The sequence below is a fragment of the Notechis scutatus genome, chromosome 3 (genome assembly GCF_049901735.1).
Source record: "Notechis scutatus isolate UNSWTSFEM ecotype Mainland chromosome 3, rNotScu1.2, whole genome shotgun sequence".
Lineage (NCBI taxonomy): Eukaryota > Metazoa > Chordata > Lepidosauria > Squamata > Elapidae > Notechis > Notechis scutatus.
In genome coordinates, this window is record NC_142011.1 from 119,023,293 (window position 1) to 119,047,860 (window position 24,568).

General features: G+C 38.3%; 1 protein-coding gene across 3 annotated transcripts in view; it reads left to right on the forward strand.

Moving 5' to 3' along the window:
• KIZ (kizuna centrosomal protein) overlaps positions 1-24,568 on the forward strand; it is a 78,666-nt gene that overhangs the window by 14,219 nt on the left and 39,879 nt on the right. For 2 of the 3 annotated variants that reach the window (XM_087961096.1, XM_026672536.2), the window contains exons 2-4: positions 15,644-15,706; positions 17,792-17,954; positions 19,106-19,195. In XM_087961096.1, the coding sequence (XP_087817222.1) occupies positions 15,644-15,706; positions 17,792-17,954; positions 19,106-19,195 (316 nt within the window). The remainder of the gene's footprint in view (positions 1-15,643; positions 15,707-17,791; positions 17,955-19,105; positions 19,196-24,568) is intronic. The other variant, XM_087961095.1, reaches the window with a different exon arrangement.

The following is a 24,568-nucleotide window of genomic DNA, read 5'->3' on the forward strand; positions in this document are numbered from 1 at the left end:
TCCACAACCAGGATATATAACGCAACGTGGAAGATTTTCTGCTGTTGGTGCGCTTGTCGCCAATTGGAACTCACTGGGGTTTCTGTTGCAAAGGTATTAGAGTTCCTGCAGGACGGGTTGGATAAAGGTGTCGCCCCCAATACCTTGAAGAGACAGGTGGCTGCCTTGACCTCGTTAATTTCGGTCAAGGGCTCTACTTCTCTGGCCCAACATCCTAGGGTGAAAGCCTTCCTTAGGGGAGGCCATGAATCTGAGGCCACCAGTGGTCCACTGCTACCCCACCTAGGATTTGCCCAAGGTCCTGCAGGCACTAACTTCTCCCCCATTTGAACCCTTATGTGAAGTCTGCCTTTGCCTTCTCCCATGGAAGGTGGTATTCTTGGTGGCCATTACCTCGGCCAGGCGTATTTCAGAGTTGGCGGCCTTATCCATCAGGAAGGATCTGTGTGTATTCCATGCAGACAGGGTGGTTCTGCAGTTGGACCCTACCTTCCTGCCCAAGGTGAACTCCTTATTCCATCGTTCCCAGGAGTTGATTTTGCCTAATTTCTGCCCTGAGCCTAACCATGCACTAGAGAAAAAATGGCACACCTTGGACATTAGGAGGGCCCTCCGTATTTACTTTAAAAGAACGTTTTCTTTTAGGAGGACGGAAGCCTTGTTTGTTTCCTTTCAGCCGTCAACTTTAGGTCGCAGGGTGACACCTTCCACAGTAGGTCGCTGGCTCAGAGCCTGCATTGCAAAGGCCTATGAGTTACAGAATCTTCCTGTGCCCAGGAGGATCACAGTGCACTCAACCAGAAGTGCAGCAACCACTGCAGCCTGGGCAATGCAGGCATCGATTCTGGACGTTTGTAGAGCTGCAACCTGGTCATCGGCGACCCCATTCATAAGACATTACAAAATTGACTCCTTTGCCTCAGCGGAGGCGTCCTTTGGAAGACGAGTCCTGCAGGGTGTGCATGTAGAGGTGGGGACTTCTGACAAATCCAGCTCCCACCTGTAGGACAGTCATCACCCAGCTTTGGTATGTCCCAGCCTGGATTCTTCCTTTGGCGCAGTGGAGAAGGGGCATTGGTCCTACCTGAACGCTTCTTCTCGGGGAGCCGAAGGGAGAATCCAGTCCCACCCTGTATTCTGTCTGGTCGGAATAGGGAGGAAATGTCCCTTTTTTTCGCAATATCAATGAACTGTCCCTTTGAAGACAAGGAATTCGCTTCAACGTCGTTCAGAACTGGGGACCGTTACCAGGGGGTGTGTCCTCAGTTTTCAACTCGGTCTGCAGAGCTAGGAGACCAGAGACTACCCAGCCTGAATTCTCTCTTCGGCTCCCCGAGAAGAAGTGTTCAGGCAGGACCAACGCCCCTTCTTTTTTGTATTGTGCTATCACAGACCTGTGAAACTCACAGCCCATGGGCCAGATGAGTCACACACTAGCCACGTCCACACCTGGTTTAGTGAAGGGGGAAAATGTCATGATATGTCATGTGACGCCGCTGTGACAATGCAGGTTGGACACCCCTGTGGTACCGGAATCGACACAATATTCCAAATATGGCCATACCAATGTGGTATAGAGTGATACTGTCACTTCCTGTGATCTTGATACTATCCCTCAGTTGATGCACCCAGGACTATGGTTTTTTTGGAATATGTTGCACAGTGCTAATTCATTGGTGGTCCTCCAGGACACCTAGATCCCTCTCATAGGCATCAGAGTTTGGGTCAGGTACTGTATTTGTCAGGTACTATTCTGTATTTGTGCATCTGATTTTTCCTGCCTAAGTGCAGGACTTTACTTTTCTCTCAACTGAACTGCATATTGTTGGCTATGGCCTAGTGCTCAAATCTGAGAAGATCCTTCTGAATCTTGGGTCTACTGAAATGTTAGCAATCCCCCCCCCGCCCCCCGCCGCAAGCTTTCTGTCATCTGCAAATTAAACGAGTGCCCTTTAAATCCTCTCATCTAAGAAGATGTTGAAGAATACTGGCCCCAAGGGGAATCTTGAGGTACCCCACTGCATGCTTCCCTCTGTATAAATGTAGTTCCTTTAAAAACCAACCACACACTGAGTATGGTTGATCTGCCAACTGCAAATCTACTAGTGGTAGTGTCTATCCTGAATTGTTTTATTTTACCAAGAAGTCAGCTGTGGGCTATTTTATCAAATGCCTTACTGAAATCTAAATATATTATATCCAGAGCATTTCCTTGATCTACTAATTGATGCTGTCTTGAATTAATCACCTCCAAATAAATATTTCCTTACGGAATAGATATTCCTTTGTCATTCTAAATTTTGTAAGTCTGCATATCCCAGAAGTCAACTTGACAGCAAGTTGTTTTATTTTGACTGGATTAGAAGTTTGAGTGACAAAACTTTATTTGTTGAGAAGTGTATATCAGAACTGTATATCCGAAATGACATACAGTAATTTTTCTAAATTTAATTTTGGAAAAAATATCATTTAAAATTTCATTGTCACCATCCAAAAATGATAAATGCAGAGTTCTTATACAGGGGTTATCACCTTCTTTTATTAATTCTCTTGGGAGTGGTATCTTAAGGATGTGAGTGTGGGCAGAGACATTCTGCCTCATTTACTGAGATCAATTGCTTTAATCTTAGTAATAACTTTAATAATACTGTATGAACAATCAATGTAAAATGTAAGTTGTCTCCATCTAGAGTATACAGGTATACTAGTGTATACCAAAATTCCAGGCTTATTTACAATATGATAGTTTATTTTGTTGCACTGTCTTTCCTTTTATATACTGTATATAGATTGTTTCTTTTGCCTTTGTAAGGGATGGATGAACATGGAGGAATTTTGGAGACTCGTGAGAAATTTATTCCTAATAAAGAGGTAAAATTTAGCCTTAGCCAAAAAGATTTTGTTACAGACAGTCCTTGGTTAATGACCATTTCTTTTAACAACAGTTCAAACTTGTAATGGCATGCAAATCTGTGATTGTTTAAACTTGCAACAAGTGGTACCGTATTTTCCGGACTATAGAGCGTATTGGAATATAAGCCACACCCACTAAATTTTAAAAGAAAAAAATATTTTTACATATATTAGCCGCACCAGACTATAAGCCACAGATATATATGTTGTAAAATGAGATATTTACACAGAGAAGAATGCTCTTTGCATGCGGCCAGACGTCTCCAACATCTCACCATTGATTCATTAACGCCAAGCTTACGTGCAGCAGCTCTATTTCCTTCCTGGATAGACAGATCGATTGCTTTCAACTTAAAAGCTGCATCATATGCTTTTCTTCATGTACTTTCCATGATGAGGGTGTGAAAAATATTTTGCGTTCGTGCGTGTCGTGCTGCTTGAGTCGAGCGCACCAAAAACTACTGGTAGCGTCTTCTTCTTTGCATTGACCTCTTGCGTCTGTCACGTTTTTGCGCCCCCTGATGGCAGTTAGCGAAGAAAAATCAATAGATAAGCCACATTGTTGTACAAGCCGCAGGGTTCAAAGCGTGGGAAAAAAGTAGAGGCTTATAGTCCGGAAAGTACGGTACTTGGTCCTTGATGTTCTGACCATCATAGAGACTCTGTGCTCACTTGATCACAGTTTAGGTGCTGGGCCACCAGCCTAGATTTCCAGCCTGGATTTCTAACTATTGCAGTATTCTATGGTCACATGATGACAATTTGCAACCTCTGTGGTAATATAACCTATTGATCATTTTATCATTTTCTGTAAGGCCTTTGTATAACTAGCAGTAAGTCTAGGAAGATGTGGGCATTCTTGGTGGGGGTAGGAGTATCTTTGCTCAGAGTGCCTCATTCTGTTTTGATTCTGCCAGTTTAGAAGGAATAGGAAAATGGGTGAAAGTTCAAGGTACAAGATACACAGTTGTGCTTTCTCATGGGACTTTCCAAACTTTCCCATGAGACTTTCCGTGGCTGTATGATCTCACCCTAGCAAGGTAACATCTGGGACTTTCCAAGATTGTGTGTTCTCATGCTGGTGAAGTAATCTCCTGTTGAGGTCATTGTTTTCTGAATATGCATACTGTATATTTTGCTTGTGTGTTTTCTCAATAAATACTGCTACCTGAGTTCTCTCAGGGTTGGCATTTTTCTCAGAGACAGTTCCCTGTGTCTCATTTCAATGTCAAACCACCATAAATGGTGACCCCGACGTGATAGCTTGGAAAGCTATACGTTTCCCGCATCCTATACTCATCGTCGCGGACGTCGACTGGGCCCTCATCTTCTTCGCTGGACGAAGATAGATTCTTTTCGTGAGTATGGGGGAGATCTCTCGAAGGCTCAGAAAGAGCACATCAGGGAATTGAGAGGGATCATTGGGAATAGTTTTGGGTTTGGAATTGGCAGTAGGGGTTGTGCTGTAGGAAAGAAAGAAATTGAGGACTTACTACAGTATGTTTGGAAAAATATTAAGTCATATCCAGAGGGAGGTAGTATTAAAGTAGAGTCCTGGAAAAAGATAGGGAAATTTTTGCACGAGGAGCCTCGTGCCCCTTCTTCAATTTTGTTAACCTGGAGAGTGATTATGGATGCATTAGCTACTTATGAACAACCGCTCCTATCACCCCCCGAAGAAGGTTTGCCGCTTTACCATGCGGATGCGTTTGTTGCCGCTTGACGGCACCTCCAGATAAATCTGGGGGACTGTCTGGCGCTAGAAATACTTTGTCAGAGGATAAGAGTTTACCTTTAAGGGTTCAGGTGGATGCTGTTACTGCAGCTATTCAAGAAGCAAAGAATAGAGGGGAACTATCAGGAGATGATTTGGTGGAGTTTGGAGTAGAAGTTCAACTTAATCCAGTAGAAATTGTCATGGATGCCGCATTAAATCCGCAGCGGGAGTGGAAGCCTTTACAGCTCAGAATTTTGAGGAAGTTAAGCAAGCAGCAAAAGAATATGGTGTTAGAACGCCATATACTCAGGCATTGTTAGAAGCAGTTGGTTATGGAAATAAAATGATTCCGGCTGACTGGAAAGCTCTGTTGAATATGATTTTAACTCCAGCTCAATATTTGGTGTTAGATCAGAAATGGAGACAGCTGGCAATCCAGAGGGGAACAGCAAATGTTACCCCAGATCAGCTTTACGGAGCTGGTAATTTTACAACAGTGGAACAACAGAGAGATGGTATGCCTGAGGAAGGGTTCATTCTTCTCCCACAAATAATTTTTCAAGCCATAGGGTCTCTCCCTGACGGCGAAGGTGGTGAGAAGACCTTTACTAACATCAAACAAGGGAACAATGAACCCTATGAAAATTTCATTAGCAGACTGAAATTGGCTATTGAAAGACAAATTGATAATCAATTCGCCCAGAAAGAGTTGCTTTTAAGTTAGCAGTAGAACAAGCTAACACAGATTGCAAAAAGATTTTAAATCCACTGGTAGCAAGTGGGAGAGAGAAATCGCAGATTTGATTAATGCATGTAGGAAGGTTGGGAGTCAGTCTTTTAACATGGAAACTTTAGCTCTGGCTTTACAAACAGGACATGCTCAAAAGGGGAATTGTTTCAATTGTGGGAAGCCTGGACATTTTAAAGCGCAATGTCGGGCTCCTGGAGGGGGTCAAAGTCAGCAGTATAAGAGATCAATGGGACAGGGTGTTCGTCCTAAATCAGTGTGCCCAAAATGTAAGAAAGGATACCATTGGGCAAATCAGTGCAGACTTCATTCTGAGGGAAAAAACTAGGAAGCAGGGATCAGGGCATTCTCCCTACTCTAAAGAGTGAAGTAATGTCCGAAGGGTTGGAACCACCAGAGAGAGGTATAGCTACTAAAGGTTCAGCAGGAATTGATCTTCCATTAGCCGAGGATTTGGAATTGGGGTTTCCGCATGTAGTTTGTTTGGGCTCAACGGATTTCTATGGTCCGTTGCCTCCGGCTTCTGTGGGTCTTCTTCTTCCTAGATCATCGGCTCATAGGCGTCAATTGTTTGTGGTTCCTGGGGTTATTGATTCGGATTATGAGGGTCAGATCAAAATTCAGGTTCACTCACCTGTCCCTCAATCTTTGAAAAAAGGGGATTGTTTTGCACAGCTTATAGTTTTGCCAAATATGTCTTTGGGAGAGTCAGATGGAATTTGTCAGGGTGGATTTGGATCTACGGATAGGGTTGAAGAGTCTAGTGTGTTTTCTATTATGCAAGGTATTAGGCAAAATGACAAACCAAAATTAACTCTTTTGGTTGAAGGCAGAAAGTTTACTGGAGTGCTGGACACTGGAGCAGATGTCTCTGTGATCAGTGAAAGTGAGTGGCCTAGGGAGTGGCCGACAGATCCTACACCGTCTGTTCGAGGAGTCGGAGGACTTCAAGGCACGGGTTAGTAGGAAGATTCTTAGAGTTAAAACACAGCAGGGAGGGGCTGTTGCATTTGTCCAGCCGATTGTTCTGCGCCTTCACGTTAACTTGTGGGGCAGAGATTTGATGCAACAGTTTGATACAAGGGTTGTCATTCATGATGACTGAACACCCACCTGTGGAGTTATTAAAATTACAACTACTCCAACAGGAGCCAGTGTGGATAGACCAATGGCCTTTGACTAGTGAGAAATTAGTTCATTTACATGAATTGGTTCAACAACAATTAGAAAAAGGACATATAGTGCCTACCACTAGTCCTTATAATTCTCCAGTTTTTGTTATCAAAAAGAAATCTGGAAAATACAGATTTTTACATGATCTGAGGAGCATAAATTCTATATTAAAGCCAATGGGTCCACTTCAGTGTGGAACGCCTAATCCTAATTTAATACCTGATGGATGGAATATAAGAGTGTTAGATTTGCAAGATGCTTTCTTCTCCATTCCTTTGCACCCTGAAGATGTAGATTTGTTTGCTTTTACTATTTTGAGTATAAATCAGGGGCAGCCCGCTAAGCGATATGCATGGACTGTCCTTCCGCAGGGAATGTTAAATAGTCCTACAATGTGTCAAATGTTTGTGGATTGGGCTTTACAACCTTTTCGGAGTAAATTCCCGGATTGGAAGGTTTATCATTATATGGATGATATTTTGATAGCTGCTAATATTTCTGATGATGCCATGAATTCTGCTGTCATTCTTTTAACTGCTATACTAAAGGAGAAAGGCCTAATAGTTAGTCCTGAAAAATTGCAAAAAGAATATCCTTTTGCCTATTTAGGTCATAAGTTATTCCTGAGTCACATTACACCCCTGAAATTGGAATTTGTTCTTCCTAATCCTTTAACCTTAGTGGGTTTACAACAATTTTTGGGTCATATAAATTGGATCAGGCCGTATTTGGGTTTAACTACTCTTCAATTAAGTCCTTTGTTTCAAGCTTTGGCTAGTGCTAAACAAGCATCTGACATAATAACCTTAAATGAAGAACAAAAAAAGATTTTATCATTGATTGAACAAGTTTTAAGCCATAGATGGACAGATAGATGCTTGCTAGATTGTCCATTATCAGTAATTTTAATCTCAGAACGAAGGGCTACCGCATTGATAGTTCAGGTAAAAGAAAAAACTGCTTTAAGGATTCTGGAATGGATTCATTTGTCTCATACACCATCGAAATCCATAAATTGTATCACAGAACAGCTTGCTGATATTTTTAATCGTGCTCGTCAGCGCTGCAAGGCTATTGCTGGTATGGAACCAGTAACATATTATGTTCCTTTTGCTTTAGCTACCTGGGAACAGATGATTTGCAATAGTGAGTTTTTGCAGGTTTTGGTACATTCTTGGCCAGGGAAGTTTTCTTGTCATCCTCCAGCCGATCCTAGGCTATCTTTGTATAAATCAGTCAGAATTAATTTAGCAAGTCTTTTTGTAACTCAGCCTATATCAGATGCTCCTACAGTTTTTACTGATGGAGGGAAAGTTTTTGGTGCTTGTGTTTGGAAAGATAAATCTGGAATTTGGCATACAAAAGTGACTTCAGAGCAGAAGTCTGCCCAGCAGGCAGAACTTGCTGCTGTAGTTTTGGCTTTTCAAAATTTTCACAATCAGGATTTTAATTTACTAGTGGATTCATTGTATGTGTATAATTTGTTACCCTTTGTAGCAGGTTCTTATTTGTCTCCTGGAATATCACCTGATATTTTAAGATTGCTTTTGTTGTTACAAGGATGTTTGGAGCAGCGTGTGAATGTGTGTTTTGTTGCTCACATTCATAGTCATAGTAATTTGCCTGGAATTTTATCACAAGGTAATGCCAAAGCTGACAGTGCCGTAACTTCAGTCCTCACTGTCCAGCCATGGGATAGTCATAGTTATTTTCATCAAAACGCTAAAGCATTGGCACAGCAATTTAAACTTACTACTGCAGAAGCTGCTGCCATAATTCAACAATGTCCAACTTGTTCAAAGCAGGGCACGAATATCCCTATGGGAGTTAACCCCAGAGGGTTGAAACCTTCAATGATTTGGCAAATGGATGTTACTCAATATCCGCCATTTGCGCCCTGGAAATATATATACATGTGACTGTGGATACTTACTCAGGATTTTTAATGGCTACCCCTCAAAGAGGTGAGATGGTTAAACATGTCATCAATCATTGCATTAAGACTTTTTCAGTTGCTGGTACACCTAAAACTTTAAAAACTGATAATGGTGCGGCTTATCGGAGCACCGGTTTTGATCAGTTTTGCAAACAATGGTCTGTGGAACATAAATTTGGGATTCCATACAATTCTACTGGGCAGGCTATTGTAGAACGTCATAATTCCACGCTCAAGACCATGTTGACTAAATTAAATAAAAAAGGAGGGAAGCTCCTGGGGCTTCGGCGATTCAAGATCAATTAAATCTAGCTTTATATACTTTAAATTTTTAAATTTGTCTGGTAACCCCCTGCGGCGCGGCCAGCAGGCATTTTCTTCTCCTTCTACAGATGCGGTGAGACCTCGGGTGTTGGTGCGGTTCCTTCCGGATCCGGCATGGGTTCCTGCTGAGCTGATAACGTGGGGACGTGGTTATGCAGCAGTTGAACATCTTGGTCAAATTCGTTGGGTTCCTGGTCGGTGTGTTCGGCCTGATCATTCGCAGGCACCTGTGAAGGAAGTTTCGGAGGAGCAGGATGGCGCATCTGTGGTTCCTGATCCTGTTGATTCTGCCTAATCTGTCCTGGGCTGCTCGGGTGCGGAGAGAGCAGCGACAGCATGTTCAGCGTGCCGGAGATTTGGGCGATGATTTGTGGACCGATAATAATTACATTAAAGATTTGCGCACAACTGCCAAAAACTTGAACATCACCAATTGTTGGTTGTGTATGCACCTTCCTGGGAGAGTGGGAGAAGGACTGACTCTACATGGAGTTCCATTTAATCGGTCTACTTTGCAGACCGGAAAGCATAACATTTCATATGCCATGAACTTCACAGTCAAGGTGAAGACTGCACTGCAGTCTCCAGCACATTTATGTTTCCAAAACATTACAAACTCACAATTCTTGGGGAATCATAGTGTCTGCAATTACACTATTAAGTGGACAAATGGTTCAGAGAACAACATAACTTGGGTAAATGGGAAAAATGAGTCTGACGCATTTGGCCAGTATCAATATCTAGACATGAAACAGCTGATGCAAGCGGCAAGTCAACAAGGTTATGTACAGCTGGAAGGGTTTTGGTTTTTATGTGGACTGTGGGCATATCAACAAATCCCTGCAAATTGGTCAGGGACATGTACTTTGGGGTTTGTCATTCCGGTTATCTATAAGTTAGATACATTACCTCCTGAGGTTCGGATCCGAAATCGTCGGGAATTGGATTCGGGTCTAACCATGGGAGGTAATCTGTGGACACAAATTTCTCGAGGTCTTATCCCGCCTTTGGGAATTGCTATGAACTATAGAGATATTCATATTTTAAATAATTTTACTGTTGCTATGTTTAATGATACTATAAAGAATATTAAGATGATTAATGTAGAAATGTCTGAAATTCGTACAGTTACTTTGCAAAATCGATATGCTTTAGATATTATGTTAGCTGCCCAAGGAGGAGTTTGTGCTTTAATTCATTCACATTGTTGTGTTTTTTATACATAATTATGAGCCAAACATTACAAAAACTGTTCAGGACATGGAAGATCGTATTGCTCAGCATCAATCTGGAGCCGATGGGTTTAATGCATCATTCTGGGACAGTCTATGGTCCTGGCTTCCTGATGGATCATGGTTTCGCTCCTTATTGCAAGGGGTTGTTATTATTATTGCTATATGTATCTTATTATGTTGTTTTATTCAATGTATTCCTAATCTATTACAAATGTGTACCTCAGTCTTCCGGCGTGAGGGATCAGGTCATGAGGGAACTGTGTACTATGCCACTAAAACACCCCCTATCTTTGAATAAATAAAAAAGGAGGGAATGTGGTAATATAACCTATTGATCATTTTATCATTTTCTGTAAGGCCTTTGTATAACTAGCAGTAAGTCTAGGAAGATGTGGGCATTCTTGGTGGGGGTAGGAGTATCTTTGCTCAGAGTGCCTCATTCTGTTTTGATTCTGCCAGTTTAGAAGGAATAGGAAAATGGGTGAAAGTTCAAGGTACAAGATACACAGTTGTGCTTTCTCATGGGACTTTCCAAACTTTCCCATGAGACTTTCCGTGGCTGTATGATCTCACCCTAGCAAGGTAACATCTGGGACTTTCCAAGATTGTGTGTTCTCATGCTGGTGAAGTAATCTCCTGTTGAGGTCATTGTTTTCTGAATATGCATACTGTATATTTTGCTTGTGTGTTTTCTCAATAAATACTGCTACCTGAGTTCTCTCAGGGTTGGCATTTTTCTCAGAGACAGTTCCCTGTGTCTCATTTCAATGTCAAACCACCATAACCTCCCCTGCCATCTTCCTACAAGGAAGTTACAGTCAGATGAGGTTCTCACTTCATGACCTGTATAGATATCACTTAATGATTGGGGAGTGCTGGACCTGCCATCACTAAGCAGCACATTCATGTAATGTTGCACTTGACAACTGCATCACCTAGCAATGGAAATTCCAATCCCAGTTAGTGTGGTGGTAAGCAAGGACAGAACAGAATAACAGAGTTGGAAGGGATTCTAGTCCAACCCCCTATACCAGGGGTGTCAAACTCAATTTCTTTGAGGGCCACATCAGGATTGGGTTTGACCTTGGAGGGCCAGTGGGTCCGTGACCATAGTGAGCCTGGCCATGGTAGGCGTGAAACGGGACCTCCGTAGACACAGTTTTATAAACTTATAAAAATAGGGAGGCATATATTTCTGTTATTTTATTTTTTTAATGCTTACTTGATCACCTTATGAGAGACATACCAGATCAACAAACTGACTCCATAGGAAGACTAGAACTACAAAACTATTGACATAGGCTACAGTAGCAGAATCCTGCAAGCCTGAAAGGTAAAATTTTTTATTTACCTCCCTTTTGTAACCTTCTGAGTCAAGGATGGTTTCTTGGATCACTCCAGAGGCTCCATTTTGGGCTGGAAGGCCTCCCGGAGGACTCCAGAGTCCAAAAGCGATTGCGGAGGGCACCCCATTTTAGCTAGCAGAGACACCGTGGCTCGTTTGTTTGCTATTTTCAGACTACCATTGCTTGATCATCTTTTCCAGAATCTTCCCAGATATTGATGTCAGGCTTTTTTGAAGATGGGAACTACATCAACCCTTTTCCAGTCTTCTGGTAGTTTCCCTGTGCTTCAGGATCTTGGAAATATATGGTTCAGTATTTGTATCATAGTGGAAATACCACTATTATATGCATGTGCAGAGGTGATCTTTTGAGGTATTTTTCACTTGGCTAGAAATGTGCAAATGACCAAATATAGATTTAGCCAATGCAACTACACACTTTCAAATGCCTTGTGTGATATTGAGCAAATAAGTGTGTCTATTTGGGGTTTTTTACATGTTATTTTATTTGTCCCTGCATGCCTGATCAAGACTGAAGATTCTTAATAATGTTTTGAAGACACTTAAACTATGTCCTGACTGAATAGAGACATGGACCCCAAAGGCCAAGAAACACACTGGATCTCTCTCCCTCCCATCCCCCCATTCTCCTTCCCTCCCTCCTCTCTCTCTCTCTCTCTCACACACACACAGAGAAAGACACATTTCTCTTTCATTCCACCAATAATTATGTATTTCCACCTCTCCTCTCCTCTCTCTCTCTCTCTCTCTCTCTCTCTCTCTCCCTCCTCCCCTCCCTCCCCCCTCTCCCTCCCTCTCCCTCTCCTCTCTCAGCTCTTCTAGCTTTCTAGATGTTGCCTTTGCTTCAGTCTACAACACAGTATCAACAGTAGAGACCTTCAGATTTCTAGGTTCTATCATATCTCAAGCCCTAAAATGGACACCTAACATCAAAAACATCATCAAAAAAGCACAAGAAAGAATGTTCTTTCTGGGTCAACTCAGAAAGCTCAAACTGCCCAAGGAGCTGCTGATACAGTTCTACAGAGGAATTATTGAGTCTGTCATCTGCACCTCTATCACTGTCTGGTTTGGTTCTGCAACCCAAGAAGACAGACACAGAGGATAATTAGGACTGCAGAAAAAGCAATTGCTACCAACCTGCCTTCCATTGAGGACCTGTATGCTGCATGTGTCAAAAAGAAGGCTATGAAAATATTTACAGATCCCTCACATCCTGGACATAAACTGTTTCAACTCCTACCCTCAAAATGACGCTATAAAGCACTGCACACCAGAACAACTAGACACAAGAACAGTTTTTCCCCCGAAAGCCATCACTCTGCTAAACAAATTCCCTCAACACTGTCCAACAATTTACTAAGTCTGCATTAATCAATCCTCTCATTGTTTCTATCACCCATCTCCTCCCACTTGTGACTCTATGACTGTAACTGGTTTATATTGACTGTTTCCTAGTATGATTTGATTGCTTATTTGTACCCTATTACTATCATTAAGTGTTGTTCCTTATGATTCTTGACAAATGTATCTTTTCTTTTTATGTACACTGAGAGCATTTGCACCAAAACAAATTCCTTGTGTGTCTAATCACACCTGGCCAATAAAGAATTCATTCATTCATTCCAAATCATTTCATTATAAATTGAGATCAGATTCTGAGCAGAGAGTTTCTGGGGTTCATTCTGGTTGAGATTTTGCACTAGAGCTTGACTCAGAGCAGAGAAATCAGAGGTATTCTCTAACCTGGGGGGAAGGAGTGACCTTTATATGTACTGACAATATCATTATATGAGAAATACATCTGTAGCAGAATAACTTGCTTCAGGGAAGCATCTACTTCAGAGAAGAATCTTTCAAACTTCTGTAAAGTAAATCTTATATCAATAATCTGCCGTTTATCTAAAGCAATTACATTTATTTAAAAGACATAAAAGTTGAGGTAAATAGTATAAGAAGCCGATGTATCAATTTCATATGCATTACTTCTTTTCTTGGTAGTAGATACTATAATTATACTCTCTATTATTCATGTTTGAAATCTGTATCTCTACTGAGACTTCCAATTGTAACCAAATACAACTAATGCTGCCTTTATTATATGCTTGACACAAATAGAAATAAAAATCTGTTTGTTTTCTCTGATACAATGCTCATTGCATTTATAGCATTTTATATATATACTGGATCATACTCCAAGCAAAATTTTATATGATAATAAATTTAACTAGATTTTAAATAGGGATACTATGTATGGGATGCAAAGGGATGTATGAGATGAGCATTGAATGGCAGCAAATATTAACAATTTTTTGTATTAGTTTTTTGCCATCTATTGTTCATCCACATTTTTGTCCAGATATGGTAGCTTAATTTAGAGTGCTATAAGACTTCTTTTGCCAAAATAAAATCAAAATAGCTTGCAAAATAGGCTTCAGTATAGCTTGCAGCTTATAAAAAATTAAATAATCAAATTAATTAATTAAGATTATGTCCATAAGAAGACAACAATATCTAAACCTATCAAAATTCAAAATAAATTGTTGAAAGCAAATTAGAACAAAATGTTCTGATTTTGAAGTTCTTGCCAAGATTATATATAAAACTACAATTTTTTTAAAAAAAAGCATAATTTACTAATAGTTTCAGAGAATTAGTCTTCAGAGATGTTTTCTGCCCTCGTGTTATCACTATTTACCTCTTTGTTTATTGAAGCCATAGTACAGGAAAGAAAGAGAAGAAAATAATGAGGCTTCTGCAACGTTTGCAGTGGTACACAATTTTTATTTTTTTATGTTTGGCAAACAACATTGTAACTTTACTTTTGTTATTGAAGACAGTTGTCCTTCCAGACATAAAATTAATAAATACTATGTTAAAATGTTTTGTGGTTACTAGGGCAAATGTAGGGCATGTATAGCACTAATATGTGAAAAGACATATGACCCCGAGTAGCGGTCGCCAAAGAGTGGGCTGCGGCCCTCTGGTGGGCCATGAGAAAATTTTGATGTACCACAGAGAAATCTCACCCCCAGAGCACCCCCCTGCAAAGCAATTAATCCAGGCTGCGCAGAAACACAAGGCTGCGCAGTCCACATGGCCCGCGGGAACCCTCCCCGCCCACTCACTCCTGACCTGGCAAACATGCCTGCTAAATTGCTATTTTTACTCTTTCCGACCATCATCTGTTCTGCTGTGCCAGGAGATTTAGATTACCTAGGAAGCAGGAAATGGTTGGATTTCTTGCTTTCTAGCTAGTCTTTAGATCTTCAGCTCTGCTTTTAAGCACAGCCGAACCTCCCTTAGGACTGAAGGTTCTATTATTCAGTGCAGACTCACGGCAAGCAAATTTGAGAGACCAAGCTAGCCGATGGCAGATATATTGATCACTGAATGATTCTGTGAGCAACTCAACCTACCTGCCTGCTTTGCCTGATTTTGGGTAAAAGTTGCTCTTAAATAAAAAATTCAATATTTACATACATGGTGTGTTGTGAGTTAATTTTATGAGTTTACTTGCAAGCAAATTTTATGTGACAGTCTGAGCTAGCCAATGGCAAATAGATTTCTGAATGAATCTGTGATTCTGTGAGCAACTCTGCCTGCCTGCCTGCTTTGCATGATTTTGGGTAAAAGTTGCTATTTTTTAATAAAAAATCCAATATTTATATAAATATAATATTTACGTACAAGCCATGCCCACCCAGTCACATGACCACCAAGCCACACCCACAAATTAGGCCACACCCACAGAACCAGTTAGTGGTCCCTGGGATTTAAAATTATGAGTTTGGTGGTCCTTGAGGTCTAAAAGGTTGGTGACCCCTGGCCCAGAGGACTTCTTAATGTGTGTATTTAATTTGACATCTTTCAGTAGTGCATGATCCTAGTGCTGTGTAATTAGATATTATAAATATTTCTTATATATTGTGATCTCTGAAAGATAATTATAGAGTAAATGTTCACCTGTAATTACTCATCTATCATGATGTGACCTCTAATAACTGTATAATCTTATCTAAATAAGAATTGTAATGTATCAATATTTGGGACATGTGGTAGAGGAAGGAGTCTAAGGTCATTGGGAGCATTTATATATCACAAAATGTATATATCATACAACTCCCAAAACTCTGGAAACTTTACAAAGCTATATAGTTTCTCTTTGTGTACTGTAAAATTATTTTTGATATATAGAAGATTCAGTAACTTCATTCTATGTTTGTTTTAGTGAATCAAAGAGGGTGGAATTGGAAAGGAAAATGCTTGAATACAGCACACCTGATACTTCCGTGTAAGCTTTTTAAATCAACATGTTGTTATATTTTACTATGTATTATTATGTAATGTATAGTATGGAACTATAGATGTTTAAAATTTATTTAACTATGATTAATTCCAGTGCTGATTGGTGTGTGTGTGTGTGTGTGTGTGTGTGTGTGTATAGAGAGAGAGTGTTAGATTTTTATGGATGTAAGTATATTGAAAATTGGAATGGGGAAGATGAGTGGAGAGAAGGCATCCAAGGAAAGCAAACCCTAATTCTAGTTCACCACTGAATAAAAATAGACCAGATGATGTAGAAAAATAGTGATATAAATACATGTCAGCCACTATGTTTGAAATTAATTGTATGGAAAAGTAAAGAATATGCAGTTCAACTATTCAGAACAAAGCATGTCTCATGTTATATTGGACCTCTAAATCTGGGTGCAATTCAAGGTGCTGGTTGTCACCTTTAAAGCTCTATATGGCTTGGGACTGGCTTATCTGAAAGACTGTCTTTTTCCAAGAGTTTCTAATCCAGATTGGGCATAGTGTCTGTCAGCCAAAGTGTTAACTGGTAGGAACTGGAAGATAGCTGTAGCTCTTGCCTTATGGAATATTCTCCTCTCAAAGATTAGACCCTGTTGGCATTGTACAAAGACTTTAAAACTTGATTATGTAGTTGGGCTATGTACCCAGGGCTTGGAATGTGTTAAGGTTCTGTTTTTTGGCTTTACTATTAGTAAAGTCAAAATAATTAGATTAATCATCATGGCTGCTGTTTATTTATTTTGTTGATGTTTTTGTTGGAATTGTTTTTAATTATTTTAGAATTTTAGAATTGTAAGCCTCCAAGAGTCATTTGGTTGAGTTGGGCTACGGAAGTTGAATGAATGAATGAATGAATGAATGAATGAATGAATGAATGAATCAATAAATAAATAAATAAATAAATAAATAAAACTGACCAGCTGAAATAGCATAGCAAATATATTGGACTGACCACTTGCGTAGAATACTAGCAGTCTACTTTCCTGGTATTTCTAAAGTCTTATTTTAAAATACAGACTACAGTGTTGTTGAAACTTTTTAGAAAGTAGACAGAAACTTAATTTGGAAATCAGATACTTACAGGATTCCTTGCCCAAACATAACTTAATCAGCTGATTGGATGTTTCCCTTGGCTTCCCACTCTTTCTTAAAGTTATACCTTTCTTGTGGCATGCATATATTTTGATGACTATTTAATAAGTGAGTAAGTTTTCTTTTCTGTGATGAATTTCAACTTGCCCTAAGGAAGCCTAGCATATCATATGCCCATATCCAGACATAGAACCAAATAGCTGCAGAATACCGAATAGTTCAGAGTGAGCCTATGCAAATTTTTTGAAAGAGGCTCCTTGAAATGTGTGGAGAGCAGATACAAAACATCTCTTTTTGAATTGTTAAAGCTACCATGTCTTTTTCACAGGCTCACATGTCCTAGGCAGAGTCACAGAAGTAGTTTCTGAAGCAGCTTTGTGAGCCTGGGAAAAAATGCAGGTGTTTACCAGTTTGAAAATGTTTTGCATGTGCTCTTATAACTAATCCAGAATACCTTGTGTGAAGGATTTAATAACTACTCTTTTACAATGGCAGGTGGATGCTATCAGTATGTTCTGTAGAAATTTTGGGTTGAAAGAATCAAAGGAAGAAGGTACTATTTTAGGAGTTCAGCTAGTGCATGTATAATTTGACTACTGCAGAGATGGTTCATTTAGACCTAACCCTGTTTGCAGTGGTGCTTTTCTTCCTTCAACATATACAAGCAAGCAAAGGGGAGGGACAAGTGAGATGATCTTGGGCTGCACCTACACTCAGATTATAATTGGGTTCTACTTTGTTGGAGAAATTTTAAATTGTTGTCCTGAATTTGCTGTTGAAGAAATACATTTGTACTTTTAAAGTAAAAAATGAATAACCCCAAACATTGATTATGATTCATTTTTATAGTTCTGTCAACCATTAACTTTTAAAAATTCATTTGATAATCCTGTGTGTATTTAAAAAATGTTTCTCTTTACAAAAATAAGATGGTACAGTTTATGACTGACTTTTGTTGATCTCTGTGTAGAACTAAATTGAAATATACAAATCTAAAAAAATATTTAAATGAAATATGTGAACGGCAGAAGAAATCTCTGCTCCGAAACCAAGATTTATTAAAAGAATTTGATTGCATTGAAGCTCACATTAGGAAGTTTGCTTCAAGATCAGAGTCTCTTCAAAAGCTAAAGGTATGTTGTGTTTTATCTGTGATAAATAACTTTGAAGGGGCCTGACGTGCCTATTCAGGAAATCTTATGTGACATAAGTTGATAGGGAAAAAGAGCAGTAGGGTCCTGTTTTCATCTTCTTAAAGCTTTGGAAATGAGGGAGGGCTGGAGAGCTTAAGGGTCCTGAATATCTCTTGCAACATTATTTACGTACCTGAACTTTAATTGTTAAATATGTAATTCGATTGTGATGTCAGTGAAACAGGATCTAAAAGAATATACTGAAAATACTTCTTGATATTTCATTTTATTTCAAATTCTTGTTATTCTCCATGTGCAGCGAGTGATTTTTCATAACTATTATATCGTTCTCAAATGCTCATGTTTTAGAAGAAGGTCTTATGCTGAATTTACTGTATTATCACCTTTGCTGCCTTTTGCCAAATGTACACATTTTAATTCATAGTTCTTACGCACTTTGAATTTAAGAAAAGTCTATTATGTACATATTACCTAAAACAAAGAATTTGTTTCAAACTCTGAAGAAGCAATTAACAAAGTTCTAAAACTTTGTGTGTAGTTTCAGATAATTCTTACGTAAAAGAGTATAAAAATATACAGCTTGGCTGTGGCTGCTTATTTAGAAGATATGAAGAACTAATGAAAAACTTGACTAAATTAGTATAGTTGATTTTATATAAAATGGAAGCATTTACATTATTTTAGCTTTGGAACCATTTTATATACTATATCTAAATGTAAGCTTAATTATTTTACAAATAAATTAACTTTAAAATTGGAGAGTTGTTTTAAATTTGTGAGAACATGGTAAGGGAGGCATGTGAATTTTGTTCTGTAAAATCTTTTTTTCTGTTTAATCATCTCATATTAATAATATCTTATTACATTTTGGGGTAAATGCAATATTCAATATGATTAAAAATAATATATGTAGAATATTTACATGAGAATGTTATTCAGAATGCTTTTAAACATGTTCATTTTTGTACTGTATACTACATATACTACATCAAAACAATCCAATCATATAAAGTATTTAATTTAAAGGAAGAAGTAAAACATATGCTTAATTGGTTAAACACATCTGTTTAACTTTGGCTACATCACAACCTGAATGCTTAATTATTATTTATAATATCTCCTTTTACTAGGCAGAATATGAAAAAGAAATTAAAAATAAGCTGTTAGTTGAGAGAAAAGATACGTTTAAACATGAAATGAGAGGTGCTACTAAACATCAGGTAAGTGAACATTCTTAAGGCATGTAAAACAATTTTCCTTATTTTCCTTATTTTATTTTTTCTTTCTTTTTAGTTTATATTCCTTATTTTTCCTTGTTATTTATTTTCCAATTATTTTAATGAGAAAATTCAGGTATGTTTATATTTCTTTTTGAATCAGTGAAATAGAAGGTAGATTGGATGATAGACCCAATCAATTGAGGTTTTTGCATTTAAAAAAAATTGGTTGTAAAGCTTGTGTTGCTGTTCTCACGTGCCATTTAAACAATATGATTTTAGGTAACAAGCAAAATCATTGTGAAATTAATAAACAGGAATTGAAACCCTCACTTCCTAGTACCATTCATCTACCATTCATTCTTAAGTTCTAGACTCAAAATAGTGTCTTGTAAATTTTAATTGAAATATGTTGAATTTATAATTTCATACATTTTGACCTTCCTTTTCCCTCTAAAAAGCAAAGATTGCATACCTAAACCACGGACAAAGCCGACAAGTAATACTCAAATATATTCTGCTATATATCTGTAGTAATGCAGCCTTCTAATCCCCCCTCCTATCTCCATATAAATGATACAGTTCAAGACCAGAACTGTTTTTCTTCCCTAAAAGCAGGAAAGCTCTTTTAGATGAAATGACTAAAAACATCTTGTAATAACTTGGAGCATGCTGGCAAGAGTAGTCACTTGTGACTATATGTTAAACCCCCTCAGCTAGTCGATATTGTAATAAGCCAAAATGGGTAGCATCACTCCATTATTCAGAAAAGCCAACAGCATGCTTGTCCCTTAGGCTACAACATTCATTAAGGAAAGCTTACTGGGCTGAAAGCTGGAAACAGATGATAACAGGATATGATTTTCATATTTAATGCATTCCTTGGGAAGAGTATGTGTGCTGCAGATTGATAGAAGAATCAACTGCTACTTTACTGAAAGACTTTCTAGTTTGCCCTATAGCTACCGATGGAATCATTCAGCCAAGAAATTAACTTTTCCTCCTTTTACCTGCTTTATGTATCAGCTAAGCAGGCTGTCTTGCTGCCAGTAAATGTTATTATGCATTTAACTGTTTGGTATTTAAGACTCTTATCAGGAAAGAAACAGAGGCAACACTATTTCATGTGTGTGTATGTGTGTGTGAGGGGGAGATGTGTTTAATAGTGGCAGGAAGGTTTTCTTCATTGCATTAGCAGTTGTTAATCTGAGGTTATAGATTTCTTTTTCCCTGGTTGTAGATTAAAAGGGTGTTGAAACCTTGCATTTAGACCATTCTTCCTTATATACAGAGCAAAGAGCTTCACCAACCTTGACCTAGATAAATAGACTTGTATAATATAAACATTCATTTTGTTCATATATAAAATACTAATTTTCCCTGTGTCCATTTTGATATGACACCTAAAATATTTATCTGAATGGTTTTTATTTTAAATATTTTACATTAGATATCCAAAAGCCATAGAGTACTTTACAATTATTATAGTATTATACTGTGAATTGTTTATGATTTTTCACTGTTCGTTTTAAATTTATTAATCCTCTGTAGGACGGTGATAGCTTTTACAAATTCTGGCTAGGATCCAAACAACAGCATACAGAAACAAAAACATTTTAAGCATAGGTGGATAGAATTTGATCATTCTTCCTTTGCAGCTTGTATTCTAGACACTAGGCAGAGCTGTTTACATATTAGGACTCTGCAGATCATTCAGGAAATTCAGCACAGCCCTATCATGTCTGTTGAATTGACTTTTTTATTTTTAAATGCAATCAGAACTCAACGTTAAGAGAATCATGGACAAAACTACTCATGTATATCAAAACTAAACAAATCAACCAAACTAGTGGTGATTGTTTTCATTTTAAATCCACCTGAAGCTTAACATAAGCAAGACACTAAAGTTGACGTCAACAAGACTGTCCAAGCATCAGAAAGGTCTATTGGCTGTATACAGGTAGCTCTCAACTTAAACCAGTCATTTAGCAATCAGTGAAGTTATGATAGACCCCCCCTCTCAAGGTACTTACAATCCAGTTCCAAAGTTCTGCTGCCTCCCCTCCTCCCCTCACCTCCATTGTTACGTGACCACAGGCACTTGGTAACCACAGGCATTTCAGGCACTTGGTAACCAGCCTGTTTTTACAGCCATTTACAGCATCCTATGATTGCAATTTATGACATTTTTGCTGACAACAGCAATTAATTCTACTTTTTGGCAAAACATTCCAACCCAAAGTCAACAGTGGGTTTGCTGAACAATTGTAGTATTTGCTACAATGGCAAAACTGTGGCAAAAATATTGCAAAATTGGGTTGGTCATGATTGATTGTCATGACTTACAACTGTAACAGAGAGGCATTAAGGTCGTATGTCAAAAATTACCTTTATGGATTTCCAGAAGACTTGTCTAATGCAGCTGGTTTGTTGGATATAATCAAGAAGTGCTAATATTAGATAAAGTTCCCGTGTACGATGGACTCCTTGGGGGATGAGGTGCTGAAGTAGCATTCATGTAGCCTCATGAAAGCTGACAACAGTCATGGTGCCAAAGGGGTAATTTTTATGTTGGTTTCCATCCTGCCAAAACCATCCCACTCATTTTCTGTTTGGAGGCAATGTAGCTAATGCTGATAAACAATGGATGATAACTGCTATATAGACATTGTTTCCATTGTTTGGGATCTTGAAGCCATATAGTTTAGCTACCCTAATAGCTCCCCTCATGTAAGTAACTAAAGTTCTTCATTCTGAACCAGTACCTTCTTGTAGCAACTGTACCAGTTCAAGGTGAAAAGAGGTAAAAGGCATGAACCCGTCTTCAAGTAAACCATGTGTCTGGAATGCAGTTCATGCTTATGGGGGTCCTGTTGCTTGCAGTGATTCCGGCATTTTCCATGCAAACCTGCTTGCTAAAGTGTTAAGGACACTTGACTGATGGTTCCACCTCTCTTGATCAATAAGCCCTTACCTTCTCACTCTGTCCCTCACTGTGTCCCTCTGCCTTTCTAGATCATGAGCCTGGGAAGACAGGATTAAGCCATTAAAAATGAAGCTTGATTTAAAATGAAAGCACTCAAATAATGTACGTGCATGCATACATGTGCAGCCCAGCAAGTATTGGTGTTTTTTTTTTACAAATTTTATTCAGTTTTTCACATAAAAACAAAAATCTCTTTTTAGTGGACAACATATTTCCGGGTCATCACCTTTACATACAAATATGACAGCAATTATACATTCATATATGCATACTTAATTCTATTATTACCTTTTCCATTCCAAATTTTCAGTAAGGAGAGAAACAAACACATTAATTCTAGCCTCTTTCATTAATCTCAATCGAAACATCTTTTTGTTTCATTTCAATTATTTCAAATATAATCCTTTAATATTTATTTTAAAAAATAAAGATAAACAATATGTGTTTGAATAATAATAATAATAATAATAATAATAATAATAATAATAATAATAATAATAATAATAATAGGTTGCCAATGTCTCTCCTTGCTTTTAATAGTCTATATTAACTTATTAATTTAGTTGGTTCTTTAGTCTGTCATATTCCCTTTCCATTACACATTCTTTTTATAAATTCTAAATTAATACAAGTTTTAACACTAAAGAAAAAAATAAGTATAGGTTTCCCCCCTTTTATTGCTTTGAGGGTGACACCTCAGTAGTTAAAATATACCTTTATTCCCTCATCTTGATTCCCAATAAACCATTATTTTTAAGAAGTTACAATAATAATCATTACATCTTTTCATTTGGATTCCGCAGCATATTTCCCCCCCTTAATTTTTTTTAATAAGAGTTATCAATATCTATATTACCCTATTTTCTAAATAATTTTAATTGCAGAAATATTCTTATTACCCCTTGTCACCCTGCAGAACCCCCTTTTTAATTCATCAACCATTATCTCTGAAAAAACAATTTCTTTTCAACATTTTGCTATTTCTGTATTTCTTTATTTCATGCGCCTGTTTCTTACTGCTTCTCCTCCCCCTCTTTTCCCCATATCTTTTCTCATTACAATTTATATCCCTCTCTTTCTTAATATCTTCCTTTCCCCTTTTCTGCTGGGTCTTTCTGTCTTTCCCAACTTCACAGGTATTCCCCCTTTTGATTGCCTTCTTAAGTTTCAACTTTTTAACCTTCCTTCTTTCCCCACTTCTTTGTAGCGTGCTTTGTGTTAATTGTCTATTTAAGATGTCTTCTCCTTGAGTCGACTCCTCCTCCTCTGAAGCTCTTTCTTCTTGTTCTTCAATCACCATTTCCATTTTTTTTAACACAGAACAAAGTGATTCGCCTCTTTCCTGTAGTAATTCTCTCATATTTTTAAGTTCCATTTTTAATTCCCGAAGAGATATCATCATTACACACTCTTGTATTTTATGATCGTTAAAGTCCACAAAAAAAAAAAAAAAACTTTTACTTTCCTTCTTTCTTCTTTCAATTTTCTAAAGTTCTCAATTGTTCCAGCCCAGGGTCTATACCAAAAATATCAATCAATCAAAAACACAGTCAGTCTTTCCTTGCTTTTTTCTTTATTCTAGTTCTGCTTTCACTTTCTAAGATTCTTACTTTGTTTCAATATTTCTTTAATATTATATCCACACAAATTCATTCAGAAACAGGATGCTTTCCCTTGTTTGAGCTCAAGTTTTTGTCAAAAGGTGGCACTCTCCATTATACAAAGTCTTCACCTTTTCCCCCTATTTTTTTATTTAGGGTTTTTCGAACCTCAGTATTCCAACACAGTCCAGTCTCCAATTTATGAACTTTATTATTATTATTTTTTGACAATCTTAAGTCCAGCTTTATTTTATGCCTGTTTATTGCCAAAATATTTTAGTCCAATTTAGTTAAATCTTTAGTTCCGGCTTCTTCCTTTCCCGGTTCAAAGCCCTGCTTAGCTGTCAGAAATATTTTCTTATTTTTTTTCCTGTCCCTTTGTAATTTCGCCACTCACTTTTCTTTTCTTAAAAATTCCATGTTACCTTAATCCCGGGATACTTTTGTTTAGTTGCCTTGCCCAATTGTCCCGGTTCAAATGTTATCCACCTCTTTCTTCCCTCCTGCACAAATCTTAATCCAACTGAGTCCTCCTCTTCGGGGTGGCCATTCTAAACCACTGCTGCAGTTGTCTTTGGGGGGGGGGGAAAGACCAAGCCCAGGGGGGGAGATGCAGCTCTCCTCAACCTGGCTTGCAGCTTCCCCTTACTCTGCTGCCCCTCCAAGGCAGCTTCAGCCCCTAATCGTAATGATCGGGGCTCTCCAACAAAAGAGCATGGACCATAGCCGCAGAGAGATTCGATCTATGGTCTGTCAGCGAGGAGGCTCTGCCTTCTTCCGCCCAGCAAG